General features: G+C 38.0%; 1 protein-coding gene across 1 annotated transcript in view; it reads left to right on the plus strand.

Annotated features, from left to right (window-relative positions):
• The window catches only part of WDR27 (WD repeat domain 27), a 275,100-nt gene that overhangs the window by 94,962 nt on the left and 163,995 nt on the right, over positions 1–16,143 (plus strand). Inside the window, exon 25 of the mRNA XM_037731066.1 lies at positions 11,755–11,857. Coding sequence (XP_037586994.1) covers positions 11,755–11,857 — 103 coding nt within the window. The remainder of the gene's footprint in view (positions 1–11,754; positions 11,858–16,143) is intronic.

The raw sequence follows: 16,143 nt of genomic DNA on the forward strand, positions 1-16,143 counted from the left end.
AGATAGCATCTTGCTGTGTCATCCAGGCTGGAGTGCAGTGGCATGATCTTGGCTCACTGCAACCTGCAACCTCCACTCCCCACCACCCCACCCCTAGGTTCAAGTGATTCTCTTGCCCCAGCCTCCTGAGTAGCTGGTTTATAGGCGAGTGCCACCATGCCCAGCTAATTTTTTGTTTTTGTTTGTTTGAGATGGAGTCTCACTCTGTCACCCAAGCTGGAGTACAATGGTGCAGTCTCGGCTCACTGCAACCTCTGCCTCCAGGGTTCAAGCCATTCTCCTGCCTCAACCTCCCAAGTAGCTGGGACTACAGACATGTACCACCATGCCTGGCTAATTTTTGTATTTTTAGTAGAGACAGATTTTCACCATGTTGCCTAGGTTTGTCTTGAACTCCTGACCTCAAGTGATGCACCTGCTTTGGCCTCCCAAATTGCTGGGATTACAGGTGTGAGCCACCATGCCCAGCCAAGACATTGTTATCACAGGAGATTACGGCTCTGTGCGTGTCACTGCCCCTGAAGATTTTCCAGTAGGACAAGATATGGAGGGGGAAGACGGTGATGTTGATGATCCTGACTCCATGCAGGCCTAGGCTACAGTGTGTTTTTATGTCTTAGTTTTTAACAAAAAGTTTAAAAAGTAAGAAAAAGTTCAAAATAGAAGAAAGCATGTAGAGTAAGAATATAAAGAAATAAAATATTTTTGTACAGCTGTACAATGCATTTGTGTTTTGAGCTACGTGACATTAGCATCAAGTTTTTAAAAAGTATATAAAGTAAAAAAGTTACAGTAAACTAATGTTTGTTATTGAGCAAATAAAAATATTTAAAAATAAATTTGGTGTAGCCTAAGTGTCTAGTGTTTATAAAGTCTGCAGCAGTGACGGTCATGCCCTGGATCTTCACATTCACTCACCTCTTGCTCAGTGACCTGCTCAGGGTAGCCTCCAATCTTGCGAGCTCCAGTCATGGCAAGGACCCTATACAGGTGCACCCTTTTTAATATTTTATTTTATTTATTTATTTTTTAATTTCAGTAGCTTTTGTGGTACAAGTGGCTTTTGGTTACGTGAATGAATTGTATAGTAGTGAAGTCTAAGATTTTAGTGCATCTGCTACCTGAGTCTATACATTGTAGCCAACATGTCATTTTTTACCCCTCACCCACCTCCCACCCTCCCCTTGTGAGTCTCCTTCATGTACTCTCAGCTTAGCTCCCACTTAGAAGTAAGAACACAAAGTATTAGGTTTTTCCAAACACCACATGATCTCACTTATAAGTGGGTGTTGAACAATGAGAACACATGGACATAAGGAGTGGAACATCACACACTGGGGCCTGTCGGGGGAGTAGGGGTTAAGGGAGGTAGCAGGGGGTGGGAGATAGGGGAGGGATAGCATTAGGAGAAATACCTAATATAGATGATGGGGTAATGGATGCAGCAAACCACCATGGCATGTATATACCTATGTAACAAACCTGCACATTCTGCACATGTACCCCAGAACTTAAAGCATATATTTTAGAAAAAAGTATTAGGATTTTCATTTCTGAGTTAATTCACTTAAAATAGTGGCCTCCAGCTTCTCCCAAGTTGCTATAAAATACATTATTTTGTTCTTTTTTATGGCTGAGTAGTATTTCATGGTGTATATATACCACGTTTTCTTTTTTCACTCATTGGTTGATATGGTTTGGCCGTGTGCCCACCCGAATCTCATCTTGAATCATATGTGTTGGGGGAGGGACAGTGGGAGACAATCAAATCATGGGGGCGGTTTCCCCATGCTATTGTGGTGGTAGTGAATAAGTCTCATGAGATCTGATGGTTTTATCAGGGATTTCTGCTTTTGTACCTTCTCATTATGTCTTTGCCTGCTGCCATCCATGTAAGACGGCCCTTGCTCCTCCTTGCCTTCCACGATGATTGTGAGGCTTCCCCAGCCACATGGAACTAGAAGTCCAGTTAAACCTCTTTCTTTTGTAAATTGCCCAGTCTTGGGTATGTCTTTATCAGCAGCATAAAAGCAGACTAATACAGCAAATTGGTACCAGTAGAGTGGGGTGCTGCTGAGAAAATACCCAAAAATGTGGAAGTGACTTTGGAACTGGATAACAGGCAGAGGTTGGAACAGTTTGTAGGGCTCAGAGGACAGGAAAATGTGGGAAAGTTTGGAAGTTCCTAGAGACTTGTTGAATGGCTTTGCCCAAAATGCTGATAGTGATATGGACAATAAGGTCCAAGCTGAGGTGGTCTCAGATGGAGATGAGGAACTTTTTAGGAACTGGAGCAAATGTAACTTTTGTTATGTTTTAGCAAAGAGACTGGTGGCATTTTCCCTCTGCCCTAGAGATTTGTGGAACTTTGAACTTGAGAGATGTGATTTAGGGTCCCTGGTGGAAGAAATTTATAAGCAGCAAAGCATTCAAGAGGTGATTTGGGTGCTGTTAAAGGCATTCAGTTTTAAAAGGGAAACAGAGCATAAATGTTTGGAAAATTTACAGCCTGACAATGTGATAGAAAAGAAAATCCCATTTTCTGAGGAGAAATTCAAGCTGGCTGCAGAAATTTGTGTAAGTAATGAGGAGCCAGATGTTAATTGCCAAGACAATGGGGAAAATGTCTTTAGCACACGTCAGAGGTCTTCACTGCAGCCCCTCTCATCACAGGCCCAGAGACGTAGGAAGAAAACGTGGTTTCATGGGTTGGGCCCAGGGTCCCTCTGCTATGTGCAGGCTAGGGACTTGGTGCTCTGCGTCCCAGCTGCTCCAGCCATGGCTGAAAGGGGCCAATGTAGAGCTCATGCCATGGTTTCAGATGGTGCAAGCCTCAAGCCTTGGTAGCTTCTACATGATGCCGAGCCTGCGGATGCACAGAAGTCAAGAATTGAAGTTTGGGAACTTCTGTCTAGATTTCAGAAGATGTATGGAAACACCTGGATGCCAAGGTGGAAGTTTTTCCAGGGGCAAGGACCCCTTGGAGATCCTCTACTAGGGCAGTGCAGAAGGGAAACGTGGGGTCTGAGTCCCTACTGGGGCACTGCCTAGTGGAGTTGAGAAGAGGGCCTCCATCCTCTAGACCCCAGAATTGTAGATCCACCTACAGCTTGCAGTTTGAGCCTGGAAAAGCTGCAGACAACACCAGCCTGTGAAAGCAACTGGGAGGTAGGCTGTATCCTGCAAAGCCACAGGGACAGAGCTGCCCATGACCATGGGAACCCACCTCTTGTATCAGTGTGACCTGGATGTCACACTGAGACTTGGTGAGATGTGAGACTTGGTGTCAAAGGAGATCATTTTGGAGCTTTAAGATTTGAACACCACATTGGATTTCAGACTTGCATGGGGCCTGTAGCCCCTTTGTTTTGGCCAATGCTTCCTATTTGGGATGGCTCTATTTATCCAATACCTGTACCCCATTGCATCTAGGAAGTAACTAGCTTGCTTTTGATGATTGTGAGGCCTCTCCAGCCACATGAAACTGTAAGGCTTATAGGCGGAAGGGACTTGGCTTGTCTCAGATGAGACACTGGGCTGTGGACTTTTGGGTTAATGCTGAAATGAGTTAAGACTTTAGGGGACTGTTGGGAAGGCATGGTTAGTTTTGAAACGTGAGGACATGAGATTTAGAGGGGCCAGGAGTGGAATGATATGGTTTCACTTTGTGTCCCCACCCAAATCTAATCATGAATTGTACTCCCATAATTCCCATGTATTGTGTGAGGGGCCTGGTGGGAGATAATTGAATAATGTGGGCAGTTTCCCCCATACTGATCTCATGATAGTCAATAAGTTTCATGAGATATGATGGTTTTATCAGGGGTTTCTGCTTTTGTGCCTTCCTCATTGTGTCTTTGCCTGCTGCCATTCATGTGAGACATGAGACTTGCCCCTCCTTGCCTTCAGCCATGATTGTGAGGCTTTCCCAACCACGTGGAACTATAAGTCCAATTAAACCTCTTTCTTGTGTAAATTGCCCATTCTGGGGGATGTCTTTATTAGCAGCATGAAAATGGACTAATACATTGGTTGATGGGCACTTAGGTTGCTTTCATATCTTTGCAATGGTGAACTGTACTGCAATAAACATGCACACACAGTATCTTTTTGATATAATGACTTATTTTCCTTTGGGTAGATACCTAGTAGTGAGATTGCTGGATTGTGTGCTAGATATACTTTTATCTATTTTTAGTTCCATGGAATACAGTATGGAGATATCATTTTTATCTTTTATATCATATTTTTACTGTGCCTTTTCTTTGCTTAGATATTGAAATACTTACCATTGTGTTACAGTTGCTTAGTACAGTTGCAAGTTATACATGTTTGTAGCCTGGAAGCAATAGGCTACACAACACAGCTTAGTCGCGTAATATGCTACACCATATAGGCATGTGTAAGTTTACTCTGTGATGTTCACACAGGGACAAAATTGCCTAACCACAGATTTCTCAGAATGTATCCCCGGCATTAAGTGATGCATGACTGTGTAGTTAACTCCTGACACATTCTTAGTACTTAGCAAACAGCCAATTGCTTATTTGTGTATTTTTTATTTTTATACATTTAGGAGGTACAAGTGTAATTTTGTTACATGGTCAGATTTGTAGTGGTGAAGTCAGAGCTTTTAAGGTATCCATCACCCAAATAATGTGCACTGTACCCATGAAGTAATTTTTTTTCCTCCATCTCCCTCCCACCCTCTACCATTCTGAGTCTCCAATGTCTATTGTTTCTTACTCTGTGTTCATGTGTATACATTATTTAGCACCCACACATAAGTGGGAACATGTGTTATTTGTTGTTCTGTTTATGAGTTGTTTCACTTAGGATAATGCCCTCTACTTCCATCAGTGTGCTGCAAAAGACATGATTTCACTTTTTTCATGACTGAATAATATTACATTATATGTGTGTGTGTGTCTGTACACACACACAAATATACTACATTTTCTTTATTCAGTCATCTGTTAACGGGCATTTAGATTGATTACATGTCTTTGGTATTGTAAATAGTGCTGCAATAAACATACGAGTGCATTGTCTTTTTGAAATAATGATTTCTTTTTCTTCAGGTAGATATCCAGTGGTGGGCTTTCTGGAATGATTGGTAGTTATATTTTTAGTTCTTTGAGAGATCTTCACACTGTTTTGCATAGAAGTTGTACTAATTTACATTCACTTCAACATTGTATAAACTTTCCCTTTTCTCTGCATCCTTGCAAGCGTCTGCTACTTTTTGTCTTTTCAGTAATAGGCATTCTGACTGGTGTAAGATGAAATCTCATTGTGGTTTTAATTCGCATTTCTCTGATGATAAGTGATGTTGAGCATTTTTTCATATGCTTGCTGGCCATTTGTATGTCTTCTTTTAAAACACTTTTACACTGTCAGTGGGAATGTCATTAATTCAACTCTTGTGGAAGACAATGTGGCGATTCCTCAAAGACCTAGAACCAGAAATATCATTTGATCCAGCAATCCTAATACTGGGTATATACCCAAAGGAATATAAATTATTCTACTGTAAAGATACATGTGTGCATATGTTCATTTCAGCGCTATTCATGATAGCAAACACATGCAGTCAACTCAGATGCCCATCAATGATAGACTGAATAAAGAAAATGTGGTACATATACACCATCGAATACTATGCAGCCATCAAAAGGAATGAGATCATGTCCTTTATAGGGATATGGATGGGGCTGGAAGCCATTATCCTCAGCAAACAAATGCAGGAATGAAAAACCAAACACTGCATGTGCCCACTTATAAGTGGGAGCTGAACAATGAGAACACAAAGACCCAGGGAGGAGAACAACACACACTGGGGCCTGTCAGTGGGGCAGGGAGAGGAAGAGCATCAGGTTAAATAGCTAATGCTTGTGGGGCTTAATACCTAGTTGATGGGCTGATCTGTGCAGCAAACCACCAGGGCACGTGTTTACCTATATAACAAACTGCACATCCTGCACATGTATCCTGGAACTTAAAGTAAAAATATCTATTCATGTCCTTTGCCCACTTTTTAATGGTATTATTTGTGGTATTTTTTGCTGAGTCCTTTGAGTTCCTTGTAAATTTTGGGTATTAGTCCCCTGTAAAATGAATAGTTTGCAAATGTTTTCCCCCATTCTGCAGATTTTCCGTTAACTCTGTTGATTATTTCTTTTGCTGTGCAGAATACTTGTAGTTTAATGAAGTGTCACATTTGTCTATTTTTGTTTATGTTGCCTCTGGCTTTGAGTTCTTAGTCATGAATTCTTTGCCTAGGCCAATGTCTGGAAGTTTTTTTTTTTTTTTTTTTTTAGATTTTCTTCTAGTATTTTTATACTTTCAGGTTTTACACTTAAGTCTTTAATCCATCTTGAGTTTTTGTATATGGAGAGATAAGAGGGATCCAATTTCATTCCTTTGCATGTAGCAATCCAATTATTCACACTATTTATTAAAAAGGGTGTCCTTTCCCCATTGTAGATTTTGTCAACTGTCAAATATTAGTTGACTGTAAATATGTAGCTTTATTTCTGAGTTCTAGATTCTGTCTCATTGGTCTATATGTCTATTTTTATACCAGTACCATATTGTTTTGGTTACTGTAATTTGCAGTATAATTTGAAGTCAGGGAATGTGATGCCTCCAGCTTTGTTCTTTTTATTTAAGATTACTTTGGCCATTTGGGCTCCTTTTAGGTTCCTTATGAAGTTTAGGGTTTTTTTGTGTGTGTGTGAAAAATGACATTGGTATTTTGATAGGCATTGCATTGTATCTATAGATTGCTTTGGGCAGTATGGTCATTTTAATGATATTAATTCTTCTGATCCATCAGCATGGGAACTTTTTCTATTTGTTTGTGTTAAGTGTAGTTTCTTTCATTGATGTTTCGTAGTTTTCCCAGTAGAGATATTTTACCTCCTTGGTTAATTGTATTTCTAGGTATTTCATTGTTATTGTAGCTATTGTAAATAGGACTAATGTCTGATTCTCACCTAAATCATTATTGATGTATAGAAATGCTACTGATTTTTACACATTGATTTTGTGTCCTGAAATTTTACTGAATTTATTTATCAAATCTAATAGTGTTTTTGGTGGTCTTCAGATTTTTCTAGCTATAAGATTTTATTATCAGTGAATAGGGATAATTCGATACCCTCTTTACGAATTTGGTTGCTTCTTTAAAACAAACAAACAAACAAAACCACCTTTTTTTTTTTTTTTTTTTTTTTTCCTAATTGCTCTGGTTAGGACTTCTGGTGATAGTGGGCATCCTTCTCTTGTTCCAGTTCTTAGAGGAAAGACTTTCAACTTTTCCCCATTCAGTATAACCTTGGCTGTTGGATTGTTGTATTATGGCTTTATTATTTTTACATATGTTTCTTTTTTTTTTTTTTTTTTTTTTTTTTTTTTTTTTTTTTTTTTTTTTTTTTTTTTTTTTTTTTTTTTTTTGAGACGGAGTTTCGCTCTTGTTACCCAGGCTGGAGTGCAATGGCGCGATCCCGGCTCACCGCAACCTCCGCCTCCTGGGTTCAGGCAATTCTCCTGCCCCAGCCTCCTGAGTAGCTGGGATTACAGGCACGCGCCACCATGCCCAGCTAATTTTTTGTATTTTTAGTAGAGACGGGGTTTCACCATGTTGACCAGGATGGTCTCGATCTCTTGACCTCGTGATCCACCCGCCTCAGCCTCCCACAGTGCTGGGATTACAGGCTTGAGCCACCGCGCCCGGCCCATATGTTTCTTCAATACTTAGTTTTAATTGAGGATTTTTATTGTGAAGAGATGCTGAATTTTAAGTGCTTTTTTTCTGCATCTATTGAGATAATCATATGTTTTTTGTTCATGATTCAGTTTATGTGATGTATCACATTTATTGATTTTTATATGTTGAACCATCCTTGCATCCCTGGTATAAAACCCACTTGGTCATGTGTATTATCTTCTTGATGTGCTATTGGTGTTTGCTAGTATTTTGTTGAAAATTGTTTTTATGTTCATCAGGGATCTTGGTCTGTAGTTTTATTTCTTTGTTTTTTCTGGTTTTAGTAACTGAGTGATATTGACCTTATAGAATGAATTAGGGAGAATTCCCTTTTTCTTGATGTTTTGGAACAGTTTCAAGATTGATATTAGTTCTTCTTTATATGTTTGGTGGAATTTGTCTATGAATTTATCTGGTCATGGGCTTTTCTTTGTTGGAACACTTTTTTTTTTTTTTCCTGATTCAGTCTTTCTACTCATTATTGGTCTGTTCAGGTTTTCTATTTCTACCTGGTTCAATATTGGGGAGCTTTGTGTTTCAAAGAACTTATCCATTTCCTATAGATTTTCTATTTTGTCAGTGAGTAGTTTTTTAATAATAGTCTCTGATGATATTTTGCATTCCTGTGGTTGTAATGCCTTTTTTTTTTTTCACTTCTAATTTTGTTTATTTAGAGCTCATGTTTACTTGGGTAGTCTATGAGTGGTTTATCAATTTTGTTTTTCTCCTCAAATAACCAGCTTTTCCTTTTGTTGATCCTTTAAATTGTTTTGTTGGTCTCTATTTCATTTAGTTCTGCTCTGATCTTTCTTTTTAATTTCTTTTCTGTTGCTAACTTTGGGTTTGGTTTTGTCATGCTTTTCTTGTTCCTTGAGGTACAATATTAGGTTGTTAATTTGTGACCTTTCTAGTTTTTTTTTTTTGATATAGGTGTTTAATGGCATAAACTTAACACTACTTAACACTACTTTTCCCTCTTAACACTACTTTTACTGTATCCCAAAGGCTTTACTATGTTGTGTTATCACCTTCATTTATTTCAAAAATTTTAAAATTTCTCTTGAACCCAGTTCAATTACACTTCTAGAGCACTTATTAATGTGCCAGTTGCTGTAAGAAGAAATTTACTTTGTGAACTTATTTAAGCCCATTTCAGGAATGGGGAAAATGCAGCACAGAGGTGAGCAACTCACCAGAGTTGCTCTTTTGGTGAGAAGTGGCTGGGCTAGGGTCAGGGTTAAGCCTGGCTCTGGGTCACCTGGTCTTGGCCATTGCTTTCTATGGCCTCTTCGCTGAGCTCATTAGACAAGAAACACATGATTGTGAGGGAAATGTTCATGGTGTATATTGGGGTAGACATAGCAAGATATGCACCTCTGCTTTGTTAAAAGAAAAAAAGACCTTTGCATATGCAGAGAAAATGTGCAGTACATGTGCCACAGTACATGTGCCACTTTACTTTCCATGGTTGTCATTGAATGGAAGGATTATGAGTGCTTTGATGATTTTTTTCTTTGTGTTTTTTTTAAATAGTAAAAGAAGAATGTGAAAATTTAAAAAATAATGTAAAAGAAAGAAAATATATGACAAATGTTTATGACATTTTTACAAAGATTTAGTCTTCTCAGTAGTATAGTATAGTTCAGGTTATTTTCTACTGCCCTATATTACCATCTACAGAATTTTTCTAGACAGAATTATCTTGGCTGTTGTGACAGTGCACTCCAGCCTGGGTGACACAGCAAGACTCCATCTCAAAAAAAAAAAAAAAAAAAAAAAAAAAAGAATTATCTTGACTGGGTACAGTGGCTCACACCTGTAATCCTAGCACTTTGGGAGGCCAAGACCAGTGGATAATCTGAAGTCAGGAGTTTGAGACCAGCCTGGCCAACATGATGAGACCCCATCTCTACTATGAATACAAAAATTTGCTGGGTGTGGTAATCCCAGCTGCTCTGGAGGCTGAGGCAGGAGAGTCGCTTGAACCCCGGAGGCGGAGGTTGCAGTGAACTGGGATCACGCCATGGTACTGCAGCCTGGGTGACTGTAGAATTCTTGTAGTATAAATTCAAAAAGAATTTATATTCTTTGTAGAATGTAAATTCTACAAAGAATTTATATTCTTTCTAAATTCTTTGTAGAATTTATACTACATAGGACATAATGGGTAGTCAATAAATAAAATACTGAACTTGACACACAAATTAAGATATTACATAGACATGGCATTTTTATCACAACTGTGTAGAACCATTTCATGCTTAAATAGCTTTGTTCTTCAAACAAGTGTTTTAAGGCAGTAGCTGCATTCAATATGATTCTAGATGATAGATGTGGTTGTGGGGATGTGTTTTCAGCTGAACTGCTGCACACGTGGAGCCAGATCAGCCCTGCTCAGAGACAGCTCTGTGGTTGTGCAGCTCCATTGCTGTATTGTATACTGAAGTGGACACTGCTTTACTGCACAGGGCTTCTTTTCATTGAAATTTGGATAATGAATATTTAAAGATTTCAACTTGTAATCTTCAGAGGATTTGGACAGAAGCGTTTTAAGATCCAGAAGACTTAGGGTGAGCCTCTACTGTGACATCTAGAACTACAGATACCATATGGAAAACAAGTTAATAAAAAATATTTAGCTAAACTATCTTAATTTATTTTCCTAAGATTGTTTTGAAAATATAAATCATTCCTGTAAATATAAAGTATTCAATCAGTGTATTCCTTGTAGGTGGTCAACAGAAATTACTTTTTTAAGGGAATAAAAACATATATTTATTCTAAAAAGTGAAATTGTTATGAAATTGCTTATGTAGAACTAATTGATTACTGTTTCTGCCAGTGCTATTTTATTTTACAGCCAATTTTATGTCAGTAAACTCCATTACTAGATATGTAAAGGTTACATATCTTTATGTGAACAGGCTTCCAGCATTCCAAAATTAGATAGTTTAGGCAGTTACATTGTTATCAACAGTCATATGCTTTATTTACAGATTGTTTGTCACATATATTCTGTTAACTTTATATATTTATATGAAACGTAAATTATTTTATATACAAATAAAATTCTGTTTAAGCAAAAAAGTATATATTTCCTGATAATTATGATCACTACATAGATAATATACATAACAATATAACAAGCTGATATGGATTTTGATGTGTATGTGCATGCACATATACCTATTCACAGGGATACAATTAGCAGAGTGTCTTTGCTCTGCTCTTTCATCACTTTAATCACTAAAACAAATACAAAAGCACATCCTTTGTATTTGTATTTTGTGTTTGTATTTTGTATTTGCATTGGTATTATATTTGTATTTTGTATTTGCATTTGTATTGTATTTGTATTTTGTATTTGCATTTGTATTGTATTATATTTGTGTTGTATTGTATTTGTATTTTGTATAGTTACCTGTGTGCTGTGTGACTTTGCCGCAGCTCAGGGCATCTTGAGCAGGGACCCTGCAGGGCATCTTTGTGGTCCCCAGCCCTGTGCTGGTCAAGGCTTATGGAGGCGTCTTAGGAAGGCTCTGGTCATCCCCAAAAGGTGTTGGAGATTCTCTCCATAATTAATAAGAATTCCTTTTCATTTTTTTACAGTAAACAAATTTCATTTCATACTTTTTAAATAGCTGTGAAACCTAACCACCCTTCATAGAATGCTTTGCATCCCAAAGATCTTGCAATAATTTATCTAAATAATTTACTATTTTACAAGATTTGTTAGGTTTGTTCTGATATTTAAAAAATTTCCAGAATATGATTACATTTAATATTTATCATATATAAAAGTTTATTTATTGTTTTGTCATCTTTGGGATTTGTGATTTTGAATAGTGTTTGAATTATTTTTAAATATCTCTAGAGAGACACATTAACCATTTAATAATTTTCACATATAAAATATTCTTTCATTATTCATTTTTGCCTTTTTGTGACGAAAATTTCTCTTGGTGTTTCTTTCCTCCCCATAGGTGTGAGCGCCACTTTGAAGGGCATCCAAACCGCGGCTATCCATGTGGAATAGCTTACAGTCCTTGTGGACGATTTGCGGCTTGTGGGGCCGAGGACAGACACGTATGTGCTATTTGAGAGTCTATAAATGCAGAGATTCTAGACTTTGTTAATGTCTAGACTGTTTAATATTGTTACATATTAGGATAGAAGCCTACTTTAAGCTTGACTGTTGGTCAATATTTTCAGACTTATACATAATAGCATTTTAATAATGTGTAAGATATGAAAGATGTTTTTATTGAAGCATGATAAATAGTAGTCACTCATGAATTCATTATTAATCATTTCACAGATACTTGTTGAGTGCCCACTATTTGAAAGACATTGTGCTACATGTTGTAGTTTCTTTTTATTAAAAGATGATAATATTAATTAGTGAAACACCAGGTCCTGTGTATTCAATGGTGTGATCCTTTCCTAAGTTAGATCCTTAGGAAACAATGTGCTTATATTAATGAAATTGCTCCCTACTCTCCTCCCACGTTACACATTATGCACATATGCCTCATAGTGGATTTGGAGCAGGTACTAATGCACATCCATTTGTCCATAATACATTTTAAAAGGCCTGTATTAACTTCCTAGGGATGCCACAAACTACTACAAACTTGGAAGCTTAACCCTTTTCACGTTTGCCCCAGGAATACTCACTGGTGGCCTTGCAGCTGCAGCATTCACCTCAAAGTCATGTCACCACAAAATACCTTGCTTTTATTATTATTTTTTCATGGCACTGGTAACTGTGCCATTAACTGTCTTTTGTTTCCATGACTTTGGAAACAAAGACAACCGTTCTGTCTATAGCATTCTGTTTTTAGTAGTGGTATTATCATTTACAAAATATAGTAATTCTTGATTGCTGAAAATGCAAAATTCTAGAAAATGTAGCATTTCTTTTCTTTTTTTAATTGCATTTTAGGTTTTGGGGTACATGTGAAGAACATGCAAGATTGTTGCATAGGTACACACATGGCAGTGTGATTTGCTGCCTTCCTCCCCATCACCTATATCTGGCATTTCTCCCCACGCTATCTCTCCCCAGCTCCCCACCCCCCACTGTCCCTCCCTTATTACGCCCAGCAGACCTGACTGTGTGGTGCTCCCCTCCCTGTGTCCATGTGTTCTTATCGTTCAACACCCACCTATGAGTGAGAACATGCAGTGTTTGATTTTCTGTTCTTGTGTCAGTTTGCAGAGAATGGTGGTTTCCAGAGTCATCCAAACATGAACTCATCGTTTTTGATGGCTGCATAATATTTCATGGTGTATATGTGCCACATTTTCCCTGTCGAGTCTATCATCGATGGGCATTTGGGTTGGTTCCAGGTCTTTGCTATCGTAAATAGTGCTGCAATGAACATTCGTGTGCATGTGTCCTTATAGTAGAACAATTTATAATCCTTTGGATATATACCAAGTAATGGGATTGCTGGGTCAAATGGAATTTCTATGTCTAGGTCCTAAAGGAATCGCCACACTGTCTTCCACAATGGTTGAACTAATTTACACTCCCACCAGCAGTATAAAAGTGTTCCTATTTTTCCATATCCTCTCCAGCATCTGTTGTCTCCAGATTTTTTAATGATCGCCATTCTAACTGGCATGAGATGGTATCTCAATGTAGTTTTGATTTGCATTTCTCTAATGACCAGTGATGATAAGCATTTTTTCATATGTTTGTTGTCCTCACGTATGTCTTCTTTTGTAAAGTGTCTGTTCATATCCTTTGCCCACTTTTGAATGGGCTTGCTTGTTTTTTCTTGTAGATCTGTTTTAGTTCTTTGTAGATTCTGGATATCAGCCCTTTGTCAGATGGGTAGATTGCAAACATTTTTTCCCATTCTGTTGGTTGCCCATTCACTCTTATGACTGTTTCTTTTGCCATGCAGAAGCTGTGGAGTTTGATTAGGTCCCATTTGTCTATTTTGGCTTTTGTTGCCAATGCTTTTGGTATTTTGGTCATGAAGTCCTTGCCTACGCCTATGTCCTGAATGGTTTTGCCTAGATTTTCTTCTAGGGTTTTTATGGTGTTAGGTCTTATGTTTAAGTCTTTAATCCATCTGGAGTCAATTTTAGTGTAAGGTGTCAGGAAGGGGTCCAGTTTCTGCTTTCCGTACATGGCTAGCCAGTTTTCTCAACACCATTTATTAAACAGGGAATCCTTTCCCTATTGCTTGTTTTTTTCAGGTTTGTCACAGATCAGATGGTTGTAGATGTGTGGTGTTGCCTCCAAGGCCTCTGTTCTGTTCCATTGGTCTATATGTCTGTTTTGGTACCAGTACCATGCTGTTTTGATTACTGTAGCCTTGTGGTATATTTTGAAGTCTGGTAGCGTGATGTGTCCCACTTTGTTCTTTTTGCTTAGAATTGAGTTGGCTACGTGGACTCTCTTTTCGTTCCATATGAAGTTTAAGGTGCTTTTTCCAGTTCTGTGAAGAAGGTGATTGGTAGCTTGATGGGGATAGCGTAGAATCTGTAAATTACTTTGGGCAGTATGGCCATTTTAATGATACTGATTCTTCCTAACCACAAGCATGGAATGCTTTTCCATCTGTTTGTGTCCTCTCTTATTTCGTTGAGCAGTGGTTTGTAGTTCTCCTTGAAGAGGTCTTTTATATCCTTTGTTAGTTGTATTCCTAGGTATTTTATTCCCTTTGTAGCAATTGTGAATGTCAGTTAGTTCTTGATGTGCCTCTCTTTAAGTCTGTTATTGGCATATAGCAATGCTTATGATTTTTGTACATTGATTTTGTATCCTGAGACTTTGCTGAAGTTGCTCATCAGTTTCAGGAGATATTGGGCTGAGATGATGGGGTCATCTAGATATATAATCATGTCGTCTGCAAACAGAGACAATCTGACTTCCTACTTTCCTATTTGAATACCCTTTATTTCTTTTTCTTGCCTGATTCCTCTGGATTGAACTTCCAATACTATATTGAATAGGAGTGGTGAGAGAGGGCATCCTTGTCTAGTGCCAGATTTCAAAGGGAATGCTTCCAGTTTTTGCCCATTCAGTGTGATATTGGCTGTTGGTTTGTCATAAATAGCTTTTATTATTTTCAGGTATGTTCTGCCAATACCTAGTTTATTGAGGGTTTTTAGCATAAAGGGCTGTTGAATTTTGTCAAAGGCCTTCATCAATTGAGATAATCATGTGGTTTTTGTCTTTGGTTCTGTTTATGTAGTGTATTACGTTTATAGACTTGCGTATGTTGAACCAGCCCTGCATCCCCGGGATGAAGCCTGCTTGATCATGATGGATAAGCTTTTTGATGTGCTGTTGCAGTCAGTTTGCCAGTATTTTATTGAAGATTTTTGCATCTATGTTCATCATGGATATTGGCCTGAAGTTTTCTTTTCTTGATGAGTCTCTGCCATGTTTTGGTATCAGGATGATGTTGTTCTCATAAAATGATTTGGGAAGGACACCCTCTTTTTGGATTATTTGGAATAGTTTCAGAAGGAATGGTACCAGCTCCTCTTTGTATGTCTGGTAGAATTCGGCTGTAAACCCATCTGGACCTAGGCTTTTTTTGGGTGGCAGGCTCTTAATTGCTGCCTCAACTTCAGACTTTGTTATTGTTCTATTCAGGGTTTCGACTTCTTCCTGATTTAGCCTTGGGAGGATGCAAGTGACCAAGAATTTATCCATTTCTTTCAGGTTTACTGGTTTATGTGCATAGAGTTGTTTCTAATAATCTCTGATGATGGTTTGTATTTCTGTGGAATCTGTGGTGATATCCCCTTTATCATTTTTTTATTGCATCAATTTGATTCTTCTCTCTTTTCTTTTTTATTAATCTGGCTAGTGTTCTATTTTGTTGATCTTTTCAAAAAACCAGCTCCTGGATTTATTGATTTTTTGAAGGGTTTTTTATGTCTCTATCTCCTTCAGTTCTGCTCTGATCTTAGTTATTTCTTGTCTTCTGCTAGGTTTTGAGATTTTTTGATCTTGCTCCTCGAGCTCTTTCAATTTTGATGATAGGGTGTCGATTTTAGATCTTTCCTCACTTCTCATGTGGGCATTTATTGCTATAAATTTCCCTCTAGACACTGCTTTAAAGGTGTCTCAGAGATTCTGTTACATTGTTTTTTCATTCATGTTGGTTTCGAAGAACATCTTTATTTCTGCCTTCATTTCATTGTTTATCCAGTCAACATTCAAGAGCCAGTTGTTCAGTTTCCATGAAGCTGTGTGGTTCTGAGTTAGTTTCTGAATTCTGAGTTCTAACTTGATTGCACTGTGGTCTGAGAGACTGTTTGTTATGATTTCTGTTCTTTTGCATTTGCTGAGGAGTGATTTACTCCCAATTATGTGGTCAATTTTAGAGTAGGTGCGATGT

Source organism: Cebus imitator, unplaced genomic scaffold, assembly GCF_001604975.1.
Source record: "Cebus imitator isolate Cc_AM_T3 unplaced genomic scaffold, Cebus_imitator-1.0 Scaffold380, whole genome shotgun sequence".
NCBI lineage: Eukaryota > Metazoa > Chordata > Mammalia > Primates > Cebidae > Cebus > Cebus imitator.